Source organism: Hemicordylus capensis, chromosome 2 (genome assembly GCF_027244095.1).
Source record: "Hemicordylus capensis ecotype Gifberg chromosome 2, rHemCap1.1.pri, whole genome shotgun sequence".
In the NCBI taxonomy this organism is placed as follows: domain Eukaryota; kingdom Metazoa; phylum Chordata; class Lepidosauria; order Squamata; family Cordylidae; genus Hemicordylus; species Hemicordylus capensis.
The window spans coordinates 305,821,130-305,847,797 of NC_069658.1; the positions used below are offsets into that span (position 1 = coordinate 305,821,130).

Below are 26,668 nucleotides of genomic sequence, written 5' to 3' on the forward strand. Positions count from 1 at the left end.
TCCAGAAGCACTCCCGGACTACGAACCTGGTCTTTTAAGGGAAGTGTAACCCCATCCAGAACAGGCAGATCTAAACCATCTCTTGGATTCCAACCCCGTACAGATGACACCTCCGTCTTGTTTGGATTCAACTTCAGCCTGTTATCTCTCATCTAGCCCAATATCGCCTCCAGGCAGGCACTTGGGGCGGGGGGGAAGTCAAGCCATTTCCTGATGAATTTGGTATGGAAAATATATATCTGGGTGTCATCAGAATATTGATAGCACCCCAGACCAAACTTCCAGATGATCTCTCCCAGCCGTTTCAAGTAGATGTTAAAAAGCATTGGAGACAGTATGGAGCCTTGTGGAATACCACACTTTAGCTCTTGATTTTCAGAGCAACAGTCTCCAAGTGACACCATCTGGAATCTGCCAGAAAGGTAGGAACAGAACCACTGTAAAACAGTGCCACCCAATCTCACCTCCTTCAAGTGAACCAGCAGGACTCCATGGTCAATGGTATTGAAAGCAGCTGAGAGATCCAAAAGGATCAGCAGTCACACTCCCTCTGTTGATCGCCAATTGGAGATCATCCATCAGGCCAACCAAGGCAGTCTCAACCCCATAACCCACTCGGAAGCCAGTCTAGAAAGGTTCTAAATAATTTGTGTCAGCCAAAGCTGCCTGGAGCTGAGAAGCAACCACTCACTCAATCACCTTGCCCAAACAAGGAAGCTTAGAGACAGGTCTGTAATTAGTTGAAGCAGTGAGACAGATGACTAGAGCGCAAGTGGAGGAAGACTGCACGAATCTGATAGATTGCAACACAGAGCTCATTTGAGGATCTATGCTCTGGCAGTGCGGACAGTAAAGAAGTGGTTCTTCTGTGCCCGCATTGCCTTTGCAAATTCACATCAAGCTGAGTTGTCTAGGGTTGTGAGGGTCTAGTTCATGCCCCCTCCACCTTGAATTTGAACTTGGAACCATTAGTCAACTTTTTTGCAGATAAAATATCTTGTATTTGCGCTGAACTAGACTCCAATTACTTCAGTCTCTTGTTGAGGTTCCCAGCAAACCCCTCTTGTAGGATTGAATTGGATCGTTTCCAGTTTGTTACTTCTGAAGATGTGGACAAACTGCATCAGACTGTACGCTCCACCACCTGCTCTTTTGACCCTTGCCCAACTTGGCTTATTTCACCTGGCAGTCATATTATTAGAAAAGGGCTGGTAAACATAATAAATGCTTCTCTGAGGGAGGACAGGATGCCTCCTTGTCTTAAGGAGGCTATTATTAGATCTTATTTGAAGAAACCTGCATTGGATCCCTCAGTTAGCTAATTTACTATCTGATCCTATCATAGTTGAGTTTTGCTGCTTAAAAAGACACAGGTGTTGCATCATGTTCAGATGTTTTTCTAAAACCTGTAACATTAATAGTTGTAGTAACAGTTTAATATTAACTTTGGTACCCTTCATTTTTACCTACATTATTCCAATGTATACTATTTGCATGCCACTTATTGGCGCAGTGGGGAAGCAACCTGCCTAGAGAGCAGGAGGGTGTTGGTTTGAATCCCCGTTGGCATGTTTCCCAGAATATGGGAAACTCCTATATCTGGCAACAGCAATATAGGAAAGTGCTGAAAGGCATCATCTCATACCTGTGCAGAAGAAGGCAATGGTAAACCACTCCTGTATTCTACCAAGAAAGCCACATGGCTCTGTGGTCGTCAGGAGTCAACACTGACTTAAGAGCACAACCTTTCCTTTTTACCTTTATACTATTTGCACAGAGAGGTGCTAACAAGTTTGGATTCCTTTTTAAGTCAAAGTGGCACCCTAGCTCCCGCCCTTTAATAGAGCAGGGTCTGCTCATCCCACAGTACCATCAAGAATATGGCAACTTGCACTGTAAGAAAAAGCCAAGGGGACTGATTTCTGTTCTTAAAACGTGTGAAGAGGACCAAAGTGGAAAGTCCTATAGAATGATCCCCACAGAAGTACTTATGGCTGTTTGAACTGGCCCACTACATTATGTGAAGAGAGACCCTAAGCAGTTTAACTCAACAAATCTTGAACAACATAAATCTGGAATGGCTACTTATCTGCCAAGAAGAGACTACAGCTGGACTTGGAAGGACAGCATTTTCCAGACAAGCAGGAAATCATGCCTCATATCAAAGAAATCAGGGCTTGCAAAGGTGTAATGCCTACATTACTGTATGCTGAATGAACATAAGCTCTCTATGTCACCCTAGTTTTCACTATATTCTAGAGAGGTTCTGTGTAGGACTGAGGAACATCAGCACTACAGCTTGTTCTGACAAGTTTCTTATTTTGAAGAGAAGTTCTTTTCTTGTAAGCTTAAAGTGCCGGGATTGCTTGCACACTTCAACTTAGGTGTGTGCCTAAGTTATTCACTGACTCAGGGATGTGCTGCTGATTCCCACTCCTCTTGAGATATTGGAACCAAAAGTGAATTAAACATGAGGAAATGTACAACTGTGTCTTATATGTTGTAGACTTCTTTGTGTAGGAGGGCCATCATCTGTTCTTGGATGTCCACTGAGACAAAAAATAATTCACTGGTAGCAAAGGATTGCTGTTATGAAAATTGTTCTCTGCTGCTAAATACCAGCAAAGAAAAGTTTAGAGTGTGCTTAAGGATACTATATACCAAAAAATAGAAAGAGGTAGATCCAGTTTATTGACAACAGGATTAACAAAAAAAGTGGCGGCTAGAACACCTGGAAAAGACAACTGAGATTAAAAGCTCAAGCAGAAAAATGAGGTTCCTCCCCCTGCCCCATCCCCAGTATGGAAAACATAAGCTTTAACATAGGTCTAGACAGAACTGCACTGCTGCCATGTATGGTGGTATATGTTGTATTGATATACAACATATACCAGCAGAGATTAATTGTGAAATAAGTGGGAAGACCCAACAAGCAAGCAATCATGCTCCCACAGTAGCCATGCTTGCATGATGTGGCAGAGTTAGTTGGGTAGCACTGCTCTCTCCATGCAAGAATCCACATAACCCCACAAGAGCACTAACATGATGAATGCATACTGCCACAAATGTTCCACTGTTTCATGAGTTTACCTTAGGAGAATCAAGGCTGAAAGAATTCACCCTGACAAACCGGAGTGGGAACCCATTAGGATATACATGGATAATCCACAAAATCCTGCATCTATACCTATTTGTGTCTGCCCTTCTGAATTAAGCCTATGTGGTCAAGGGCGGGGGTCTCAAATGCTGGATACATCTGAACCTTTATAACTTTCTTGGATTACCACACAGAGGATAGATAACTCTCTTAGCAGACCACACAGTGGATTCTTTGTCCCTGCTTTTATCCAGAGGAATGCTACAAACCCATCATTACAAAGGTGGCCTATTGCCAACTATCTACCAAATCAAGCTCTTTCCCCCCCAAAATGAAGGGGAAATAATTTTGTCACATTTCAGAATCTGATGTCATTGTAGAAAGCTGACAAGCCTTCATAAAGAATGAGAACAATGCTTGAAAAGAAAATGGTTTGGTACACCAAGCATTTAGAAACCAGAAGACATAAAAGGAACTGCACATGTACTATCACATGATTTTGAGCATGTGGTGTTAAGGGTATGAAGGTCCTTGGTCAATGGAACAGGAAGTCTTCATTAATTAGAACAGCCCGGCCATTCTTGCAATATATCAGGATGGGCAGAATCCCCACCACCACCACCACAAGTTAAATACTATGTAAGCTGTCATTAAATGTGGCTCATGCAGTTTCAAACAACGTTCACTCAGCTTAAAGAAGATGGAAAATGTTTCTTGCTTCTGAACTCAAGACTTCTGAACTCAAGACTGCTAAACCATGACGGCAATGTGTAGTTACGAAATATTGATGAACAGAAAATCATTGATACCGACTCTTCTGGTCTCCGGGACAGAATGTTTATGTAATTTTGAGACAATACATTTTTCAAGTCTCCATTTGGCAGCATATACTACTAAACAAGTATTTGCATTACTGGAGTGAACTGGGTTTTCAGCTTTATATCCTCAATAAAGCTCACAACAGTCTTACAACAGATGCAGCACAAAATGAAATCACGCATCACAAAAGAACTGCAGTATGACCAATGACTGTGATCTGATCACCATCTCCTTGTAATTATTCCTCATAAAAGTCAGACTGAAAATAAAATTGCAGCTGAATTGTGGACAATCATACACAACTACATAAGGAGCTTATAGGTCCAATATATTTTGTCAAGTTCACTATTTTATAATTTTGTGTTTAATGTGTTCCCCTTCCCCAACAACTCCCAATCTTCATGAGTGCATTTGGTTTATGATATTAATTTTTAAATAGAAAGGTTATATAATGAAATTGTTCTATGTACAAGCAAGAACTATGCAGTTCTTCGAAGACATTCAAATTACTAAAAATGTAAATAGGAAATATACTCAAAATGTAAAGAGGGCTTTAATAATGAAATTGTTCTTCTGTAGAAAAATCTAATATTTTCCTGTTAATTAATAGACTTTTCACAAAATACTGATTCAAGGCTGCTTTGAGGACCTTATTCTAGGCTGAAAGGCAGAGTATAAATTAAGAAATGCTTTTCATTTGCAGTGCAACTGAAAATAAAAACTTGTTTAACTTTTAGTGCTGTTGGTTGTGCATCCAGGAAAATATTGATGGTAAATATGAACCTGTGTTCCTTTTTACAATAAACATTTGTATACACAATTTTGATCTTGCATTCTCTTTGTCATAGCAGGTTGCTTAACAAAGGAACATGCTGAAGAGTTGATTCCAGATGATAGCTTGATTACAGCATCAGTGAATGGTTAGAGAAATAACTCCAGGGTAAGTTGAATGGTGATTTGTTTTTACATCTTTCTTCATCTTTCTCATTCAGATGTTTCAGTCCAAAATTCTACACTTCAGTTTTGCATAACGTGTAAATTAGTGTGCATGGCTTGTGTGTGTACTAAAAAGTATTAAATTCCTTATTCTATAGTAACCTTATTACAAATATGTTCCGCAAAGTAAAAATGCAATATTGACAAGAGAGCCAAAATACTGAATCAATATAGGAAATACACACTTATTAGGTTGTCAAATGATGTGGTCCCACTAAATGAGAATATTTCCCCTCCCCCTCAGAGAATGCCAGCAGAGAAAGTCAAAAGAACTGCATGATAAGAGGACAGGATGAGAAAAGAACTCATGAGAAAATCAAGACAGAAGACTAAATAATGTAGAAAATTCTAATTATGCAAACACTACAATATTAACTGTAAATTTAGCTTATGCAATACCTGCCGTAGTTCCGAGAGTCCTTTGAGTATGGCTTGCTGCCTGTTTCTCACCACGTTAGGATTAAAAAGTGGATCCGTTATATGATCGGAGCTAAAAATCTGTCGTGGTGTATGGAGTGCATCTAAAGGTAAATATAAACGAGGTTAACTGTGTTGTAAGTAATCAATGTTATGCATTTCTGAAAACTCTGCAAGGGAGAGGTTTCTGGGTTTTTTAGATTGCCTTAACTTCAGATGAATATGGAAAGAAGGCAATGCATATGTAGGGTACCAAAACAACCAAATGTTTAATATATTTGTAATGCTTCTAAAAAGTTATATAATTTATTTTAAGTGCACTGGAACAACACCGGATTATGACCAGCATATCTCTCTCTCTCTCTCTCTCTCTCTCATTCTCCAAGGCGTACCTGCGTGGCAGCTCTCATGAGAGTATGTGAGCAGAAGCACCTGATTGGGCAGTGGGGATTCCATATGCAGATGGGGGGAGGAGCCTGTGGTACCATGGTGACTGGGCAGTGGGGATTCCATATGCAGATAGGGAGGAGAAGCCTTTGATGGTTAAAATCAATTGGAATGCAACTGTTACTGGTTGGAAGATCTTCTTGATTGTAGAGGAGAGGGATATATATGGGGGGAGGGGAGGGGTCTGCAAAGAGAGCAGTCGTGAGGGAGGAAAGAGCCCCTTTAGAAGGAGACTGCCATTGTGTGAATTAGATGAGGAAACAAGATCTGTTAACTCAGGAAGGGAGAGAGAGAGAGAAAGAAAAAAGAGGGGAAGAAAGACAGAGGGGAAGAGCAAGTGGAGGAGAGAGAGAGAGAGAAAGAAGGGAGGGGAAAAGAGAAAGAGAAGGGTGAGGGATGGGCCTGAGCCTGTCAGCAGCCTGAGGGGAATGAGCGGTTATGGCGGCAGTAGCAGCAAAGAAGGGCGCAGTCAACCACTGCTGCTGTTTGAGGTACCGAGGCCATTGGTGGGGGGAGGCAGGCAAGCAAGGGACGGGCCCGGGCCTGTCAGCGGCCTGAGGGGAATTAGGGGCATTGCCGGTGGCGGCAGCAAGGAAGGGCTCAGTCAACCGCTGCTGCTGCTGCTCCGGGGGTGGGTGAGAGCAGGGCTTGGGTGAGGGTGGGGGGGTCTCTGGGGATAGGGGGCTGCAGCTTGGCCAATAGGTGCCAGCAGTGCTGCAGCTGTGACCAAAAGGGGTTTGGGGAATCGAGTAAGGGATGGAGGAGTGACCAAGAGGGGTGAGGGGTATGGAAGCAACAGGATGGAGAAGCAGGAGTGCAGCTCAGGTGAGGGGGGCTGTGGCAGGGGATGAGCGGAGCAATCAAATACTACTGTGCAGATGCTCTGTGTGGGTTAAGCTAGTTATTAAGATAAAATACTGAAATGTTTTAAGCACATGGTTTTATGGCAGACTAACTTATTTCAGGCATTTTCTCACTCTGTATTTTAGTACCATTCAGCTGTTGGTATTGCAGATCATGCGTCGAAGGTCTAGTCATAAGTGCATCTGGATCAAGGTAATATACTTCATTTGTTCGTACATAGGGAACAAAGTGAGATGAAGGTGGCCTCTCTGTTTCAGCACAAGGACAAAGTCTTTCACTCTGATGCTTATCTGTGTAGATACTGTCCTCGCTTCCATCATGAGCTGGAAAATCAGAAGCCTTTGTTTGTTTATTTTTAACTGCTGGAACAGGTGGTGATTCAGATCTGTGTAAAAGAACAAACAATCCAACTGCAGTAACTAATCTCAAGCAGAGAGTTGCACTGATTTCACTGACAGTATTGATACTAATTATGCACATGGGAAGGCTCTGAACTTCTTATTTCTTTGGGCTTCTTAACATGTATTCAGCAAAACTATTTTGATCTCCATATTTCCAGTTAGCAGTATGTCCAAGCTATGATATCTTGTTTTTCTCTGCTCAGTCATCCCTAAAAGCCCTAGCTTACCTGAACATTCAATATTGTGCTCTGCAGCAGCCCAGCATGTATTCAGTAGCTCTGCTTATAGCTAAATATTTGGAATTTTGTTGGATTCTTTTTCTTTGCCCCATTTTAACTGTAGAGAACTAGATTTTCCAGGACATCAGACAATGAATGACTTAAGCCACTAGTTGCTAGAGCTTCCATTTAACGCTAAATTTACTTGATATCTGAGAAAAAGCTAGAAATTTAAGTGAGACAGTAAAATAGGTATTTGAAGAAATGACTGCAATGCAAAGTATCAAAGAAAATTAAGGACATATACTACAGGGATCAGAGCAGACTATGGAATGGAAGAGAGACAAGCAAAAATTTCTTGGAGTAATGTTTGAAGGGCAAAGTAATTTGGATAATCAAGAAGGGGTGTGTGTGTGTTTGTGCACACACACACACACACACACACCCTGTTCAGGAGTTATCAAACTAAGTACAGTGTGCCCAAGATGAACAGCAGTGCGCCAGCTAGCCATGCCCCATGTCTGCATGCTCCTAAGCCATATCCCCTGTTCTCTCGTGTATAGTATTTGTCTGCAGAGACCAGCACTAAGCTTGGGGAGAGGGTTCTCCCTATGATTTGGAACACAGATTTGCCAGCAGTCCTAATCACAGGGAGAAACTCTCCCTGGGTTCTGTGCTTGCCTGTCGTACCAACGTTGTACCCAGGGAAAGTGGTATGGGTAGGGGGTGTTGCTAGATGGCATGCTCCCATTTGCCCTGTACCTGTACCCAGTTTCAATAACACTTGAACAAGGTTTTTGTGTTGAGTTATGAGCCAGTTGAATGAGAACATCAGACATAATTGCTTCCTGCTCGTAAACAGATTGTCTCAGTAAAAAAAGGATTAACTAGAAAACAGCTGTTTCTCATGTTGAGTATAAACAGGTTGATCACCTGTAACTTTTGATCTTTTGGTGGTCCAGTATCATTCACATGTGCTCTGCGCCTGTGCAGTTGCTCCTGCAGAAGGATTCACTAGCTCCCTTGAAGCGCTCTGAAGCCAAGCCCTCTGCACATGGAGCCCGCTTGGTGTCTGATGCCACAGCACTGTTTTCCTCAGTTCCTGGACGGACATCGTGGAACTGAAGTTTTGGTCAGAAGAGACAGGTAAGGAAATAAGGTAAGAGCATCCAATCATTGAGGAGGTTGGGGAGGTGTTGTGAATGATACTGGACCACCAAAATATCAAAAGTTAGAGGTGAGTAACCTGTTTATTTTTGTGGTTGTTCGGTATCATTCCCAACATGGGTGATTAGCTAGCTCCCCAAAGGAAGGAGGCAGGATTTACAGATCCTTCGTGAGGGCTGCATGCCTGAAACCAGCCTCAGCCACAGAGTGGAAGTCGAGGGCATAGTGTTTGATAACCGGCTGGTCAAAAGACCAGGTGACAGCCTTGCAGATCTCAGTAAAGCCAACTCCAGACAGGTAAGAAGTTGAAGTGGCGATTGCCCTGGTGGAATGTGCCTTGATCGCAGAAAGCGGGGGCAGTCCTTTTTCATAACCGAGAAGGATAGCTTGAACTAGCCATTTGGTCAGTTTCTGTCTGGAGATGGGCTGGCTTTTAGTGAGGTCCTCAAAAAGTTACAAATAGTCTGTTGGATCACTTGAAGTCCTTAGTTCAGGCCATGTAAAACAAAAGAGCCCCCCAAACATCCAAAGAGTGCAAAGAACATTCAAGAGGTGACAATGGGTTCAAGAGAAAAGTGGGAAATATAATGTCTTGATTAATATGCAAGTCCAACACTATCTTGGGTAAGAAAGCAGGGCCAGTGTACATCACCACTTTATTGGGATAGAAGGTGGTAAAGGGGACATCAACCCTCATGGTGTTGGGTTCGCTAACCGTCCTTGCGATGAGGAATGCAGTTTTGAGAGTGAGTAATTTAAAGGTATCTGAAGAGAAGGGCTCAAAGGGGTCTTCCATTAATGAAGAGAGGACCAAAGAGATACTCCAGGGTTCCACAGGTTGCCTAACTGAAGGGAAAAGATTTAGTCCCTTCAGAAAACACTTACAGTCCGGGTGGGAGAAAAGGGATGTGGAACTCCAACCAGGCTGCATAGCTGACCGGGCTGATGTATGTATTTTCACAGAGGAATTGGATAGACTTGTTTGCTTGATAGAATTGAGGTAGAGAAGTACCTGGCAGACAGGCACTGAGGAGGGATCAAAGCCTTTGGACCGTGCACAAATGAAAAATATTTTCCATTTACAGCTGTGATTGTTCCTGGTAGAGGCTTTCCTTTCGTGAAGGAGGATATTATTTAAAATCTCCACACAGTCATATTCAGTGTCTTGAAGCTGTGGTGAAGGACCCTCCCTTCATACTGATGCAGGAGATCTGGACAGAGTTGGAGATAACGGTGGAACCCTGGAGACAGATGGAAGAGGAGAGGAAACCAGGGCTGCCTTGGCCACCATGGGTTGAGTAGAACGCAACTTGTCTTTTGGAGCAATATCTTGCTTAAGACCCTGGATACGATTGGGAAGGGTGGGAAGCGTTAGAATAGGCTGCCTGTCCAAGGAATCTGGAATGCATCTCCCAGAGACCCTATCCCCACTGCAGCTCTTAAACAAACAAGTGGGCATTTTTGTTCTGCTGGGTAGCGAAGAGGTCCATTCAAGGAGTACAACCACTGATGGAAGAGAAAAGTTCCCATTTGTGCTGGAGTCTCTGCTGTGGCTGTCCACCAAGATGATGTTGGCATCCTTTATGTGGAGAGCTTTGGGGGAGATTTGGTGGCGAATGCAGCAATCACAGTGTTGAACAGCCAGTTGAACAGACCTAGGAACTGTGCCCCCTTGACAGTTTGAGTGTGCAATGACTGTGGTGTTGTCCAGCAGCAGCACTTGGACAGTCTTGCCCAACAAGATGGAAAGGAATGACTTTAAAGCCACGAGGACTGCCAGAAGTTCCAGGAAGTTGAAGTGCAGAGATGCCTGTTGATGGTTCAAAAGGTCCTGAGCACACAGTGAGCACCCCAGCCTGTCAGATAGCCAAATTTGAAGTTTTCTGGAAGAGTCCACCAGTGAAGAGAGTGCAAGACAGGTTAGGGTATCATAAGTTTTAAGCGTTGGTTGTCTATGTTCAGTGTGAATATCAACAGTAGCCATAGCTGAAGGCATCATATACGTAATCTGGCATAGTGCATTGTCAACATAGAGGAAACCATCAGGCCCAGGAGGTGCTCAGTGGATTTTGCGGGCTGGGTTGGGTTGGAGAGGAAAGAGTGGATAATGTTTCGTATCGCTAGTTGATGGTCTTGTAGCACAAAAGCATGTTTGAGCTTCACAGTGAGTATGGTAAGGAAGGGAATGTTGAGGAGACAGGTTGGCCTTCTTCCAATTGACCCTGGATGCCTAGGGTGTCCAACAGAGAGAGAACCTTGGGGATATGATCCAACAGCAGGTCTTTGTCTTACGAGGTGATTAACCAATCATCTAAACAAGGGAAGATGGATATCCCTTGAGTCCGCAGATGGGCGATAATTGTGCTCATGCATTTTGTGAACATGCAAAGAGTCATGGACAAGCTGAAAGGAAGGACGGTATATTGAAAAATCTAGTCCCCCACAGTAAAACATAGATATTTCCTGTGCCATGGGAAGATGCCGATGTGAAAATAGGCATCATTTAGATCCAGAGTGGCAAACCATCCCTCCCCTGATAGAAAGGGGAGGAGCTGTTGCAAAGTCAGCATCTGGAATTTTCTGATGTGTATGAAGTCATTCAGGGAGCGTAGGTCCAGAACTGGATGTAGGTCACTATATATTTTCAGAACCTGAAAATATCAGGAGTAGAACCCTGACCACTGGGATTCTGGTGAGACTGGTTCCATCGCTCCTTTGGATAAGTGTTCCTGCACCTCTGCTAAGAGCGTAGGAATTGTAAGGGTATGTTTTATTCAAAGGAAGGGAGGTGGGATGAGAAACTATGGCGTAGCCAATGGAGACAATACTTAGCACCCAGGTATCAGAGGTGATAAGATGCCAGGATGCTAAGTGGGGAGTGAGCCGGATAGAGGAAGGAGCAGGTCCAATGGACAAGGTGATGGAGGAGTCAAAGGTTCTGCTTAGAAACATCTGTGCCTCTAGGCTTTGTTTTTTGTTTGGGGCATTGAGAAAACAGTCACCTTTGAGATTGTGGAAAAGAACGATGGTAGTTTTTACGATCTGATCTGTTAATGGGACCCTAAGTCTTGTCAGGTCTGTAGAAGCATTGTGAGTAGGAATGTGGTGTAGTAGCAGAAGTAAAGGTCCTGGCAGTCAATATGGACTTTTCCATGCGCGCCATGATATCATCAGTTTCAGCACTGAAAAGGCCTTCACTATCTAAAGGTAAGTTTGCAGTTTTATCCTGCATGTCCAGCTGAAGGGAGGATGAACAGAGCCAAGCATATCTGCGAAGTGAAATGGCACTGACAAGTGTATGGGATTCAGTCTCAGTAAGATGTTTGGCCATACTGAGAGATTGGTGGATTATGTCTGCAGACTTACGAGATAAACTCTTTAAACAGAAATTGCAGAGGTGCAGGAACATTCTGCATATCAGTCTTGAAGCTCCTCCAGACCTGAATGGAATCCTAGAATGGAATTTGGCCACAGAGATGATATAATTCAATATTTTCATGCAAAGGGAGGAAGAGGAATAAATTTTGTGTTCCACAGAATCCAACTTCTTGCCCTCCTTATCGACCGGAGCCAAATGTTTTCTTCCTGACTTAGTGGAGAGTGCACAATCTACCACCAAAGTTAGGTGGGGGGTGCTTGAATAAAAACTTACAATCCTCCTCTTGCACCCTATAAAATGTTTCCAGTCATTGAGAAGTAGATGCAGAAGAGTAAGGAGCATCCTGAGCTAATTTAGTTGAATTTTTCATGACCAGGAGCATGATGTGATGCAGAGCTTGTATAAAATCGTATACTGGGTTGCTGACCATCTTAGTAGGTGACTTCAGCTCCAGCCCAAGGACCTTAGCCATTCCAGAGACCTGGATCTTGTAGGATTTAGTATCTTCAGTAGGAGAGACTGAAGGGTTGTTAGGTATATTGTCATCAGGTGAGGTGCCTGAAGGAGTTGTGGTGATAGTTGAGTCGTCATCCGACTCAGAGATAGAAACATGATCCTCATACCAGATATGTTTTTCAGGGACAGAAGGGACACCCTGAGGGGAAGATGGAACAGCAAGGTGCTCAGGTGGAAGAGGACTATGGGTTGGAGTCGCAGGAGGAGATGGAGCTGCAGGTTGAGATGGTGAAGGCTGAGCAACAGGAGGATGATCTAAGGGATGCTTGAAAGGAGAAGAGCCAGTGGGGAGCGGTCCTTGAGATGAAGCAGAGGACCTTAATTTCTTTAATTTCCATAATCTAAACTGAGCATAATCGTAGGGAAGAGAAGGCGAAGGAGCATACATCAGGTCCTGAAATCTTCTCAACCAATGGATGTAACCCGGGTCAAGGGCTCCAGGAGAGCCCCAATAGTCCAGCTTCATATGGTAAGGAGAGTAAGTTGGCAATGAGAAACTGTGTTTCCATGCTTGTGATGGCAGATGAGAAGGAGAGCAAATAGGTTTGGTCTTGGCAGGAGATGCAGACCATGTATTAGGTACTTTAGGTATCTCAGCGTCGGACTCATCCTTGATATCGAGGCCATGAAGCAAAAAACCTTTGAAGGTGGATCCAGAAGTTGTAGTCAGAGGAGAATCCAAGGATAGAATCAAAGTCCCTTGACATCTAGAGAAAATAGGAACTGAAGACTGGTGATATCAATGCCAAAGAAGAAGGTGGTTGTCGGGGCTTGTCAACAATGGAGGAAGGTGACAGCAGATTTGGACATGGAGAAGTATGAACTTCCAAAACCACGGCTGAGGTTGGAGTAGCAAACAACGCCCATGTCAGAGTCGGAAGGAAACCTGATGTTGATGGTGGAGCAGAGGAAGATCTTTCAACTACCTCAGGAGAGGACGACGAATGAGAGCGTATTGACCTGGACAGCAGAAGGCATCGACATCGATGGTACTAATGAAGGTAGCAGACTCATTGACACAGAAGACTTTGATGACAAGGGACATGGCCTGACAGCCATCGATGCCCATATCAAAGTTGATGTCAAAACGGAAGCTGAAGGCAGTAAAGCTGAAGATGGAGTTGGTTGGTTTGATGCTGAAGACGATGTCAACATCGATGGCAAAGACACTGAAGATTATTTCTGGGGTATAGCAAGTGGCGAAGCATCGCCCTCCTTAAGGTTTTGTTTCTTGTGGTGCTTATGATGGGGTTTTGAAGGGAGATCCCACAGTTTCTTAAAAGCACCAGAGGAAGAGTCATGTAGAGGTTTGGAGGTTGGACTTGGCTCCGACAGCATCAACACTGATGTTGACAGCATTGGAGTCAGTGGGTGCAGGACAGTTTTGTACAGGGCAGCCATCAAATGCAATTTCCGACTTCTCCGGGTCTGTTTTGAAAAGGACAGACAAATTTTACAGGACCGAACAATGTGGTCCTCACCCAGGCAAAGAAGGCACAAGTTTTGCCTACTGGGATGAGGGTAAAGTGCCACAGCATGCAAAACACCTTTTAAATTATTATTATTTTAGTCCATTAGACTGGAGGCAAACAAATCCAATACCGAAGACAAAAGCGAAGTTGAGAAAGTGATCCAGAAGCCAAATAATAAAAGAATACACTATTTTTTGTTTTCCAGGAACCATGGACGAAGGAGTGAATCTCTGAGGAAGATTCCTCAGAGGACAGAACAACATTTCTGCATATTGCACAACAGAGAACAGAAAAGAACTGAGGGAAACAGCACTATGGTGCCAAAAATACCAAATGCACTCTGTGTGCGAAGGGCATGGCTTCAGAGCACTTCAAGGAGCTAGTGAATCCTTCTGTGGGAGCAACTGCAAGGCGCAGAACCCATCTTGGGAATAATACCAGTCCACCACAAAGATTTCAAGGTTTTGCGTTCCACATTATAGGATGGTTATTGCTACTCATTTAAAAACAGAAACTGAATGTCAAAGAAGTGGCTTTATGTTTTATACTAGGTTATACTGGGTACTGACAAAAGCTATTCTTGTTTTGCAGAAGATGCTAAAATGGTCTCAAATAGAACATGAACATAACATAATGCAACCTTTGACCCACTCTTAATTTTAAATTTTCATCCCAAACTAGCTTGTCAGAAACCAGGCATACAGGAGAAACTCCATATTTTATTTATTTATTTATTTATTTGGCAAAGAGGCACCTTTTAACGTGGTGATTCTCTTTATAGAGCAGGGGGAGAGTAACTGGCCCTCTCCACCCCCAGCACAGTACCTCCAGTGACTGTTGCTGGTGTCTCTCTTATATTTCTTTTAGATTGTGAGCCCTTTGGGGACAGGGAGCCATCTTATTTGTTTATTATTTATCTGTGTAAACCACCCTGAGCCATTTTTGGAAGGGCGGTATAGAAATTGAATGAATGAATAAATGAATAAATAAATAAATATTTGATTTGTATACCGCCCTTCCAAAATGGCTCAGGGCGGTTTACATATTTGCAGACTTGCCATCCGCAGTTTCGCATATCTGCAGTTAGGTGATTGATACCTGACCTCGCCAACCCACAAAGGGTTAATTCTGCATATCCATGAGTTGGAGGCAGACGGAAATGACTGCAGAGGTCATTTCCGGCCACCATTTGTGAAACAGAGCCATTTTGTGGCTCATTTGCACTAAAAACTGAAAAATGAGGGAAAGCTGAAAAACAGACTATTTCTGACTTCTGGTGGACGTTGCTGGATTGTTGGAGGCCTGAAGAACACAGTAGAGGACTGTATTTTGCCCTTCAAAACCTTTATTTTGCATTTTTCCTGCCTCCAGGAACCTAACCCCTGCGATCCCATTGTCCCAGTGATCCAGCATTCATGTTTTTTTAATCTGCGGTAATTGCGGAGAACAGAATCCCCGCAAATACTGAGGTTCTCCTGTATAGCAAAACCTATCTCTGAACAGTGAAGCCAGAGCTAATGGTAACATTAGATGAGAACTAATTTATTTCTGGTCCTGCAAGCTATTCAGTCCACTTCTTGTCACATGATCCAGAATAGTCAATAGAGAATTGAGTGGAGTAGAGCTGTGGACCAATAAAGCTGATCTTATTCTCCCTCACATTAGATTCCAGCTGGTTTCCACAGATTTATAGAGTTATTTGGCATTTAGTCAATTTAAGATTAAACCTTACTTCACCACTTTTTAAACAAATTGGGTGAAAATAATATGAAAATAACAAAATTATATAAAATTGCATTGAAACATGTACAACTTAGGCCCAAAGGATATCTCAGAGTACTCCTCTTTAAAATTTGGATTAAGTCATTATGTATGTGATTGAAACCTATGCCTTTGGTGGTGCCATTTTAGCTCTAATGCTCCCTTTTTTGTTAAGCCTTTCGACTAATTCCCAGCTAAGGGATTATGAAGTAGCTTGAAATTATGAAATGAAGCCAAGTATATTTGCTTATATTTATCCCTTTTTAGCCTTCGATACTTTCCCTCATCTTGTCTAAATTTTAAATTGTAAAGTTCCACCACAGAGATCATCTTTTGTGAAAGGACAGGGTCAAGTTCACTGATGGCATTATATAAATAACAAGAAATAAATTAGATTTTGACATTAAAAGACACATTTCAGTCTGCATGGTACTTGAAAATTTGCAGATTTTACATTTGGATTCTCAAAGTAGTCTTTGTCCATAAAGATAAAATTTTGTAGTAGAATTTAGAATCATTTGGCTGACATCTAATGCAATGTGAATGTGCCACCAGAGCTTCTCCTCTACTGCAGGGGCGGGAACATACATACGAGGGGCGGGAAAGTGTTCATATGGACCCTTCCTGCTTTGGGATGTGCCCTGTGCCTTCCAAAAATGTTTTTGGAAGGCAAAGAGCACTTCCCAAAGTAGGAAATATCAGCAAAATTGCTCCCCTGTACACACACATGCACTGTGTTGGTGGGGAAGCCTCTGGCTGTATTTGGAGTAACCTCTTGCTGCATCCTTGCTTCTTTAGTCCAGATGGCAGCCATTTGTATATTTTAAAGCTGATATCCAAAAGTCATGAAACCATGATCTAGTGAACTTAGAATTAAAACTACTTTTTTTTCTTTATCTAACTAAAACATTTCTCTTTAATTTTTTTTTTTAAGGAGATACCTACCTTTGCTCAATCAGGTTGTTTTTAGATGATGATTCTTCCTAAAATAAGACCAAAATAAATAAATGATTTTTCTCACCTCTCTATTTTGTAATTAATACCTTAGTTAGCTTGGAAGGTATTTTGGAAGGCATTTCATTTCAGCTTTGAGTGTTAAAAATCACCATGTTAGAATGTAGGAACATAGGAAGCTGCCATATACTGAGTCAGACCATAGGTCCATCTAGTTCAGTATTGTCTTCACAGACTGGCAGCAACTTCTCCAAGGTTGCAGGCAGGACTCTCTCAGCCCTGTCTTGGAGAAGCAAGGGAGGGAACTTTGAAACCTTCTGCTCTTCCCAGAGCAGCTCCATCCCGAGGGGAATATCTTTCAGTGCTCGCACTTCAAGTCTCCCTTTCATATGCAACCAGGGCAGACCCTCCTTAGCTAAGGGGACAAGTCATGCTTGCTACCACAAGACCAGCTCTCCTCTCCTCTCCTCGATTGGCATTTTTATGGCACATTCATGGGTGAGAGACTTATGTCATACTCCCTAGTATATAACGTGCGTGGTCCTATGCTTATCATTTGGAAGTAATATGGAGCTATCCAAATATAAGACAATGGTTTCCTGCATACTTGGAGTATACCCTTGGCATGCAGAGGTGTATTTGTTTGCAAAGAAACAGAACTGTTAATTCTAAACGACATCCTGACAAAGTGACTTCCAGGACCTATGGAATGAAAATTGAGGGGAAAGAGGGGGAAGAAAATCAAACCCTAGGAACTTATTGTATTCCAGGGGAAGTTTTAGGGTTGGAGGAAGCATGCCATTAGGTTAAAAAAAACCCTCTCCTCAGTACTGTATGAAGCAGCTTTAGGAGGGGAGAAAGGGGAAAGGAAATTTTTATTTTCCTACTTTCTAGATCACCTCACCTATCGCTATATAGCATGTCATGAATCCTGTCGCTTATTAAGATCAGCTGGAGAGATCTGGTTACGGTTGCCTCCAGCTCGTTTGGTAGCAACTCAGGACTGGGCCTTCTCTGTGGCTGCCTCACTTTGAAATATGTTCCCTGTTGAAATAAGAGTATCACCTTCTCTGTTTGCTTTTAGGAAGGCCCTCAAGATGCACCTGTTTTTCCAGACTTTTAACAAATTAATTTTAAATTGTTTTTTATCTTATGAGATACTGTTTTTTAAATTTGTTAAATTTTAACAGTTTTTATTTTGTTTTATATTTGTTGTGTTTTAATTCTGTACACTGCCTAGAGATGCTCATATCAGGCAGTATAAACATAATAAATAAATAAAGAGCTCAGTTTTAAGGCTGTCATTACATAGTACAGAAGTAGGTGTCATTTCCTTCTGCCGTCTCCAAGCCCTGAATAGCACTACCAAGTTATTGTTTGAGGCAAAGAAGAGCCTTGATCAAGAACACTCCTCTTAGGGGCTGAAGCTGCACTGCAACATTTCATTGCAAGTGTACATGTGTAAGTAAAACCTTCTCCCCAACATTCTGTCCTATTCTCCCATTTTCTCACGTTCTGGCTTCCATTAACCAGACCCAGGGCAGATGGTGTTCAGATGAACAGTTGGGGCTAGATTGATGGCATAGTTTTCAGTCATTCCCTTATGTTCTATGGAAAAAAGCAAATGGCATGCAACCTTAGTAGTAAATATAGATCGGGGAAAGGATTGGAAGTGTCCATTTTACGACCATCAATCCAGATAGGCCTATAACAAGTTGTTATAGTTGTATCCCATTCTTATAAGGAGCTCAGGATGGAATGTTTACATAGGGGTTATCTCCTTTTTATCCTCACAATAACACTGTGAGGTAGGCTAGGATTTAGAGTAAATGACTGAAGTGAATGAGAAACATGAGTTTTCCAAAGCAACCACAGTGTGTTAAGGCCTATAAATATGTCAGAGGTAGGGATGCATAAGAGTACTCCAGGGGCCAGTGGACAGACACAATCAGGATTTGAAGGGTTTGGGGGAGGTTTTTGTTTTGTTGCTGATCTTGTCTCTTTGGGACTTTTTAATTGCTAACTAGTTTTTATATTGCACATCAGCCTGAACCACTGAGAAGGTAGCACATAAAAATGTACAAAATAAATAAATGCACAAGTATTAGCCATTTATTTGAACTAAATACATAATGGAGTATATCCTAACCTTGCACTTTGTGAACAAAAGAGCTGCACTTTTGGACGGGGTCTTTCCATGAGTGCAACTCTCCTCTTGTGCATAGGAGCTTTTGTTTATGGAGTGTAAGATTAGAATTAGAATAAATCTAAAGGTTCCCAGTATTGTAAGTAAGTATTGGCAGGATAGCAGCCTAAGGAGCTTTCTGAATAATCAGTTTATTGCACAATAAATGTGCAATAAATAAATAAATCAGTTCATTGCACTTTGGCTTCTCCATTGTAGGCAGTCTGAAGCAATTCCCTTCAACTGCATTTGTGTTGAAATGTTCTTACATTTTCTAGCCCTTACATTTTATTTTCAAACATGATTCTTTCCTAACATTGTACATTCATTGATAGAGGTCACTACGTGAGATGTGGCTGCATGACTTCCACAGACACCGACTGAGATACTCCTGCAACACTCTTTGTTCCCACCTCTATGCAAATTCTGCAAACTTCTAAATGTAAAGTTCTTATGTTTTCCATTTTGTGGAAGATGCGTTTTTCTTCTCTGAACTCTAGGAGCAAGGCTGTTGCACCCATCTGCACGTGCACAAATGTACACAGACACACAGAGCCAGCCTTACAGTGAAAAATCAGGACATGGAGAAGCATCATTCTAAGGCTTAAATGTAATAATTTCTGATGAGTCCTATATTCTCACCATACACGTTTTGACTCTATCAAGTTTTCTTCAGTGGCAGTTTTCTGGAGAAATTTTCTCCTGGTAGTCTCTACCCACCATGAGGGTTGAGCTGTTAGCCTCTTACTTCAGCTTGTGACTGAGACACCAATGGTTGCATGGGAAAACCCTCCAATAGTAACCCAGTGAACAGTCACTGAAGAGGTGGGCATTTGCTGCTTGTTTTGGTTTGTAGCACAATGGTACACAGATAAGCTATTTCTTCATAAATGCAGTGAATGCATTTAAGATTTATTTGATTATTTTTATTGTAAGATACCTTAAAGCTGCTTGCAGTGAAAGGCAGGATATACATTCTATTAAACAAGGGCACATAAAACTATTGTCAGTTTATAGCTGAACCATTTTCTTAGATATATCTGTGTCAAGCACTAGTAAATAATTCTGAATGCAAATTACTTTCTTGCATACCTAGTTATTTCTTTTTAAAATCAATGGATTTTAATTTTAATGAATGGGATTTTAGTGACTCTCAGGGTGCACATCTATGTAACTAGATTATCAGCCACTTATTTGTATATTGGAAAAGGTTCTATTATTAATGAAATTCCCAACATGAATAAATGCCACTATTCTGAGCCTTAAGCTATTTAGCAGGCTCCTCTTCCAAACTTCTCTTGCTCAGTTCAAATTATTATATGCTAACCTACCTAAAATCCAAGAGGGATGTTCTGCACATTGTAGTGGCAAATTAGTTCATTAAAATAATTAGTCTTAAAAATAAGGCACCCATTATGGAGGTCAGAGAGTACAAATCTAGATGCGCAATCCAGTAGGGACGTGCACGAACCTGTTCAGCAGCCCTTTTACGGGCCTCTGAACAGGTTCGAACACCGGAGCCTGTTTGAAGTGCAGTGCCGGTGGGGGTGCCACTTTAAGGGCGGGGGAGGGTGCACTCACCTCTCCCGCCAGTGCTCCCTCCCCGAAGTTGTACTTCCAGCCGAGGATGGGGAAGGGGCGGCAGGGGGGTACACTGCCTCTCCAAAGATTTTTACTGGGAAGGAGCGCCAGCAGGAGGAGTGAGTGCACCCTCCCCTGCTCTTAAAGTGGCACCCCCACCGGCATCAAACCTCACATCCGCAGTTCCGTGCACATCCCTAAAATCCAGAAGCTAATAATGGGCTGCAATCTTATCCACATGTAGTAGAAAGCCTCACCTGAACCTGTGTGAAGTTGTACTGAAACAAATGTTGGTCCTTCTAGCTCAGTATTTTCTGCACTGACTGACAGCAGTTCTCCAGGCTTGCATACCATTTTTTCCAGCCCTACCTGGAGATGACAAGGATTGAACCAGGAACCTTCTGCACCCATAGCTTGTGTTCTACTGCTGAGTTATAGCCCCCACACTTTAAGTCAGCAGGCCTTACTTCTTAGTAAACAATCATGAGACAAGTTTTGGGCGGTATAGAAATATGTTAAATAATACATGTTAAATAATAATGTCAAGCTGTACATTCCAATTAGTCATATTAATATGAACAGCTACTTCTGTGTAAAACACTTTTAAGTCTATCTAACGAGAGTTCTTGTGAAGATGAAGCAGAATTAGCCTACTCTTGACAGTTTGAGAATCGTGTATGTCCACCTTTTCCTAAGATTTATCAATCCAAAAGAGAAGAAATTACTTATCTTTCTAGAATGCAGAGCACAGGCAGTCTCTAGCATGCTCTCACATTAAATTGCTGACCTTTATAGATGATGTATCCTTTACATATTGAAAGAGTACTAAAATAAGATTCCTCCATTTCCACCCTAAATATGGATGGACTAAACCTGTTACTTAGAAGTAAACTCCACTGGATTAACTGTTGACACAAAATTTCAGCTTTGTCCATAAAATGACCTAAAGCTATCTTTGTGTGTGTGACTGGCATTATAGAATATACATACTTACTTACTCATTCTCCTCAGTATGTCAAAGTTCCTTCTCTCAGAAACATAAAGGCATATGTACAGATTATTGGCTACAGCAAATCTGTTTTAAAGTGCCAAGTTACCTGTTTTATTCATCTCTTCTTAAAAAGAAGCTCTAACTATTGTTTGCAGTTGAGGCATGCTTGCAGCAGTTTCAGAGGCATGAACGGCTTTCCATAATTATGTGTGAGGAAAACCTATTAATTTTAGAAAACCTATTAATTTTCCACCTCAGAGAAAATTCAGAATAGAAGTATTTTCCACTATGTTAATATAATGTTGATTATGACATCTCCTGGCTCAACCTTATATGCTCATGCTTACGATTGCTTTGAGGCAAGCAGTGGGGCCTGCATCTTATTGAGCACCTGCGCAGAGTGTTTTCAATCAGAAGTTCCTAAAATCCACACAAGAACCAGATGAACAACACACTCTCTTACGGGTGCATCACAGACTCACTGATTTTGGGAACAGTCATTTATTTATTGTGCTCAGTCTTTATGCAACAATTTGACAGACATTAATGTTCAAATGGTATTGATTGTTTAGCTTTATATATGTATTTCTGAGGCCTCTGTCATTGGAAGTTGTTACGAACACAACCTGAAATTGGGAAATACTGACTTTTGAATACTAAATTATCACCTTTCTTACTGCATTCACCTTATTCTTAATATCTTCATGTGAAGCTGAGGGGGATCTATCTGGCGAAAAACTTTTCTTTTGAGAAAGATTTCCAGGGCTATTTCTTTCAACCAACTGTAGCAGTTCCATTTGGCGTCTGGCTTTCTTTTCTTCCCTTTGCTTTTGAAGACGTCTTGGATACCTTTCGGATGCTGGAATATACCTTTTGCAAGGTTTGTTTATGTTCCAGTCTGGTCTTTTCCCATTCCTTTCCATTGGCTTGGTTTGCTTCTGTTTTTGTTCACATTGTTCATAAAGATCACTATAGCTGACAATATTTTCCTTTTCTGAAATCTTCTTGTCTACATACTGTGGTTCTTGCTTGCATTTCTTGCTGTTAACATCCACTTTATATTCAGTAGAAACATTTGGAGATACACAGTCCACTCTTCCATTCCTAATTCGCTCAGTGCAAATTTCAGAACTCGTGCGTACATCAATGTTAACACTATCTAAAAAAAGGCATTTAAAAGCAGCACAAATAATAACTAAAGCAGATTTATATGTATATCACTACCACATTTATTCAAATATTGCTCAGATCTTTAGTGATCAATATTGCTCCCCACCTTCCCAACCCCATAAATGACCAAATGTGACAAGAAAAACACATTCAGCATTGAATAGGTTCAAAAATGAAACACTATCTTTTAACAAAATTCATATTTTGTCTAATTATAAATTATCCGTTGTAGCTTATATGTAAAATACTTACAATTTAATGTGTTTCCTCTATTAGACAATTCACATTTCCTTTGTGAATGTTTCATTTTCTTTCCAAGAAAAGTCATTTTCAATGATGAAAGTAGTATGACTATTAATACTAATGTAAAATAATTCCTACCACATGATACCCATTGCTACTGCCATACATTTTCTATAGATACAGATTAGTTTTTTGTTAACACTGGCTGACACAACAATTAAGAGTAATGCAGGCAATTCTGAGCTGGCTATGCTGCTACAGACAGCTACACCCATGGTGTTGCACAAGCGTGCTCTTGCACTAATACTTGCACAAGTATACTTCCATTGGAAAAAACACTGTAGGCACTGCTTTACACACAGCAGCACAGGCAGTTTAGTACCACCCACATTACTTTGCTCATCATGACAACTGCTCATTCTGGCAACATGAACACAGATGTTTATGTGCTTATATCTCTTTAAATAATGTTTGAAATCCCATATTCCTTGACAGATCAGATGTAGCTAGCAGTGGGCACTTGCTTCTAATATTTTTCAGAGTAGTTGTCTATTTCAATGTGTCATTTCTGTCTAGCAAATGTTATTTTCAGATGATATATAATCAAATAGCTCTGTATTTCTTTAACTAAATGATACAATATATTTTATTACGGATATTGACCAGCTAAAACTAAAGAACCAGAAGCAACTGACTTGGTTTTGAACCACTGTGTGAAAGCTGTAGTCAGAGGAAGGATAATTTAACAAGCTGAATCCAGAAAAGATGGAGATGATGCTTTTGGAATTTACTAGTTATTGATGGGATACATGTTGCCTTATTAAAACAGATATGCAGCCTGAGTGGTTAGAGTGTTGAACTAGGACTGGGGAGACCGGCGTTCGAATCCCCATTCAACCATGAAACTCACTGAGTGAATCTGGGCCAGTCATGTAACTCAGCCTAACCTACCTCACAGGGTTGTTGTGAGGATAAACATAACCATGTACACCACTCTGAGCTTCTTGGAGGAAAAGTGGGATATAAATGTAAAAATAAATAAAAAATAAATATCAATTACATCTGATATACCAGCTCCAGCTGCATACCTTCAAAACTTTGCTATAGTCAGGACCTTGCAACATTGCACACATGTCTTTGAAACCCAGAGGATCAATGCACTTTATATACCCTTGAACATGGTTTTGAAACTGATAGAAGAAGCCACTGTATTTAATCTAATTTACATTAACTTCACTGACTGCCAATGGACTTCTAGGCCCAGTCTAAGGTGCTGCTGCTTACCTTTAAAGCCCTCGTGGCATCCAGGCACATTTTAGAATGCCCTCTTCTTATCTGAGTCTACTTGTCTATTCAGATCATTCTGGAGAATCCTTCTCCAAATGTCTGCTGTTCAGGAAAAAAATATCTGTACAGAGCAGAACAATCTCACTGGTTGCCTCCATCTGTTAGAAAGACCTCTCTCAAGAGGTGTGTGTGCAACCAAGGTCATCTATCCAGAAAGCCCTTTGGATATTGGCCTCAATGACATTGATCATTGCTATATTGATACCAGTGATGTCTCTTTGTTACTACATTCTATTTATTTATTTTATTTTGTGCTTATTTTAATGAATGTGAGGCAAGACATTTTTTTTAATTATATGAAATTGCCTTTCTTTCCAATAAAGCTCAAAAAAAGGTTTTAACTTCTCACTCCAATGGTTATGGAAAACTCTTCATTATAAATGAAGAAAAATGAGCAAGACCCTCACTCTGAGTTCTTAAGGGCAGCTATACATTTGGGAACAGACAAGAAGATTTAGATGGAATGCCGACATAGTTGCAGCATTGTCCTAATTAAGCTGCAACCCGCTATACATTGTTAATTGTAATTATTTGTAGTAATAGTATTTTAAAGTTGGAATCCTGATCAGACTTAAGGCGGTTCTTACTGTGTACAATGAATTGTGAAAATGAATTGTGTACAATGAATTGTGAAAATAATTGCAAGGATATAGTACTACAGTACCTGCATAGGAACACACTGTTCTGCCATACCACAGTGCTTAGAACCACTGCTCTGCACTCATACAAGCACTATATCAAGACCTTTCAGAATGCCGGCTCTCCTAACACTTCTATTTCTTTCTACCATTATCAGTCAAGCTTAATCACAGTACTTTAGCACAAGTCTACTTGTGCTAAACAAGAATTCTAAGCAAGAATACTTTCATCCGTGGACGAGCTGCTGTAATTCCATGGTACTTACTTCACCCAAGTGGCTCATCACATGGGGAAGCCCATGTGCCTTGAACCATGCCAAAGAATACATATGCTTTGAACCATGGCACAGAAGGCATGTGACTTATGAGTTCATTTTTTCTTGCTAAAAACCAGGTGGTAGAATTTCCTAATAAGCTATGATAGAGTTAAATATTGGCAAGCAAAAGTGTGTAGGAAAATAATGTCCTCAACTGGATCTCTACTGTGACACTGAAAGGTATACTCTAAAGAGGAGGACCCAAAAACATGAACACAAGATTACCTTAAGACCCTGCTAATAAAGATGCAAGAGTATTCACAGATTTTTTATCAGACTTCTGCTTTTAAAGAGCAGTTTTCTAAATAGCCTAGCATATCTAATACACATCAGAGTGGTCAGAAGATACTAGAACTTTCAAGAGGCTTGAATCCAGGCTGGCTGACAATAGATTACCATTTTTAAACTCAACCCCCCAATTACTCCTCCCCCACCTCAATGTGATTGGATTTTAATACAGTTAGGCAATGTATTTACACATGCCATATTTGAACTTTTCAGCTTTTAACTATCCAACAAACAGAGGGGGAGAAGAAGAAAAAAGACTTTCCATCTTTGCTACAGTAGCATTTGTTCTTTAGTTGTGGACTTGTGCAGCAGCACCAAACGTGAGACAAACTTTTCTAAAATGACTTAATTTCAGAAGAGTTTTGAGGACAAGGATTTGGGGCTCAAAATGGAAAGGCTGGAGGCAGCCATCACAAACATGTTGGAGAGTAAAGTAGGGATGTACACAAATGGCACATGCATGTACCGTAGCCATTTATGTGCTGATACCACACGCTGGCTGCGGGGAACAGTGCCGTAGCCACACACAGCCTTTCCTAGAGTGAACGCCACACCTGGAAAAGCAGCAAAGCAGCAGTTGAGCAGGTAAGGGATCCACTCTACGGCCTGCCAAATTGATTCGGCTAAGGGTGCCCAAGCCAGTTTGCACTTCCAAAGGAGGCACTGAACTGGTTCAAGCACATCCCTAGAGTAAAGCTTGGTTGGACTGGCAAAACAGAACCAGCCTCAGCAAGAGTCGAAGACCTAGTTCCTTCTGAGAAGGGTTCTGGAGCCATACAGTGGTTTATGGAAAGGGAAAATAATAGTTTTGCCCTCCCTAATAAACCAGCATTGAACGAAACAGCCATAGGTTGTGGAAGGTAACACTAGATTTCAACCGAATCAACATCTGTCCCCATTCTACATGACATCCTTTAGCCAGTTTCATATGGTTAGAAACTTAGCACATCCCACCCTCTTCCTGCTTCTCCCTCCACCAGGCAACAAATGATCCCAGTTCTAACTGCATCAGCAGATTTGCATAATCGGAGCTGTATTAAAATGCCTCTACTATCACCTTCCCCAATTTGCTTGAGTTTAAGTGTCGCTTACCCCCATATTTTCCTCAAGCTGTACAACTGATTTCAGGGATGTGTGAAATATAATTATGAATGTAATCTCCTCCCACTGTCCTTTTTATCTTCATTTAAAAAAGTTTATATTCCACCTTTTTGCAAATGCTACTTAAGGGGGCTGACTGCAGTAAAACAACAAGAATTAAACAAAAGATTACAGCACAGCAAAAAAAAATGCCAACTACAGAAGATCAAAAGAAAAGTCAAAGCCAAGGCATCAGGAAACATCCTTGAATAGACCAGAACATCAGCCAATTCTGAAAGGCTTTGCAGTGCAGGGGCCGA

The 26,668-nt window shown here is 41.4% G+C and overlaps 2 protein-coding genes across 12 annotated transcripts in view; one reads left to right on the forward strand and one right to left on the reverse strand.

Moving 5' to 3' along the window:
- TASOR (transcription activation suppressor) overlaps positions 1-17,797 on the forward strand; it is a 166,930-nt gene extending 149,133 nt beyond the window's left edge. The window contains exons 24-30 of one of the 5 annotated variants that reach the window (XR_008316188.1): positions 4,765-4,856; positions 5,157-5,439; positions 5,716-5,743; positions 6,766-6,832; positions 8,253-8,405; positions 9,512-9,719; positions 13,999-17,797. The gene's annotated coding sequence lies outside the window, so the exon portion shown is untranslated. Of the gene's footprint in view, positions 1-4,764; positions 4,857-5,156; positions 5,440-5,715; positions 5,744-6,765; positions 6,833-8,221; positions 8,419-9,511; positions 9,720-13,998 lie in introns of all 5 variants that reach the window. The other 4 variants (XR_008316189.1, XR_008316187.1, XR_008316186.1 and 1 more) reach the window with 4 other exon arrangements.
- The window catches only part of CCDC66 (coiled-coil domain containing 66), an 82,564-nt gene that overhangs the window by 4,462 nt on the left and 51,434 nt on the right, over positions 1-26,668 (reverse strand). For 2 of the 7 annotated variants that reach the window (XM_053296302.1, XM_053296298.1), the window contains 4 exons: positions 21,934-22,424; positions 16,500-16,537; positions 6,754-7,025; positions 5,312-5,433 (listed from right to left, as the gene is read on the reverse strand). In XM_053296302.1, coding sequence (XP_053152277.1) covers positions 5,312-5,433; positions 6,754-7,025; positions 16,500-16,537; positions 21,934-22,424 — 923 coding nt within the window. Of the gene's footprint in view, positions 1-5,311; positions 5,434-6,753; positions 7,026-16,499; positions 16,538-21,933; positions 22,425-26,668 lie in introns of those variants that run through there. The other 5 variants (XM_053296304.1, XM_053296299.1, XM_053296300.1 and 2 more) reach the window with 4 other exon arrangements.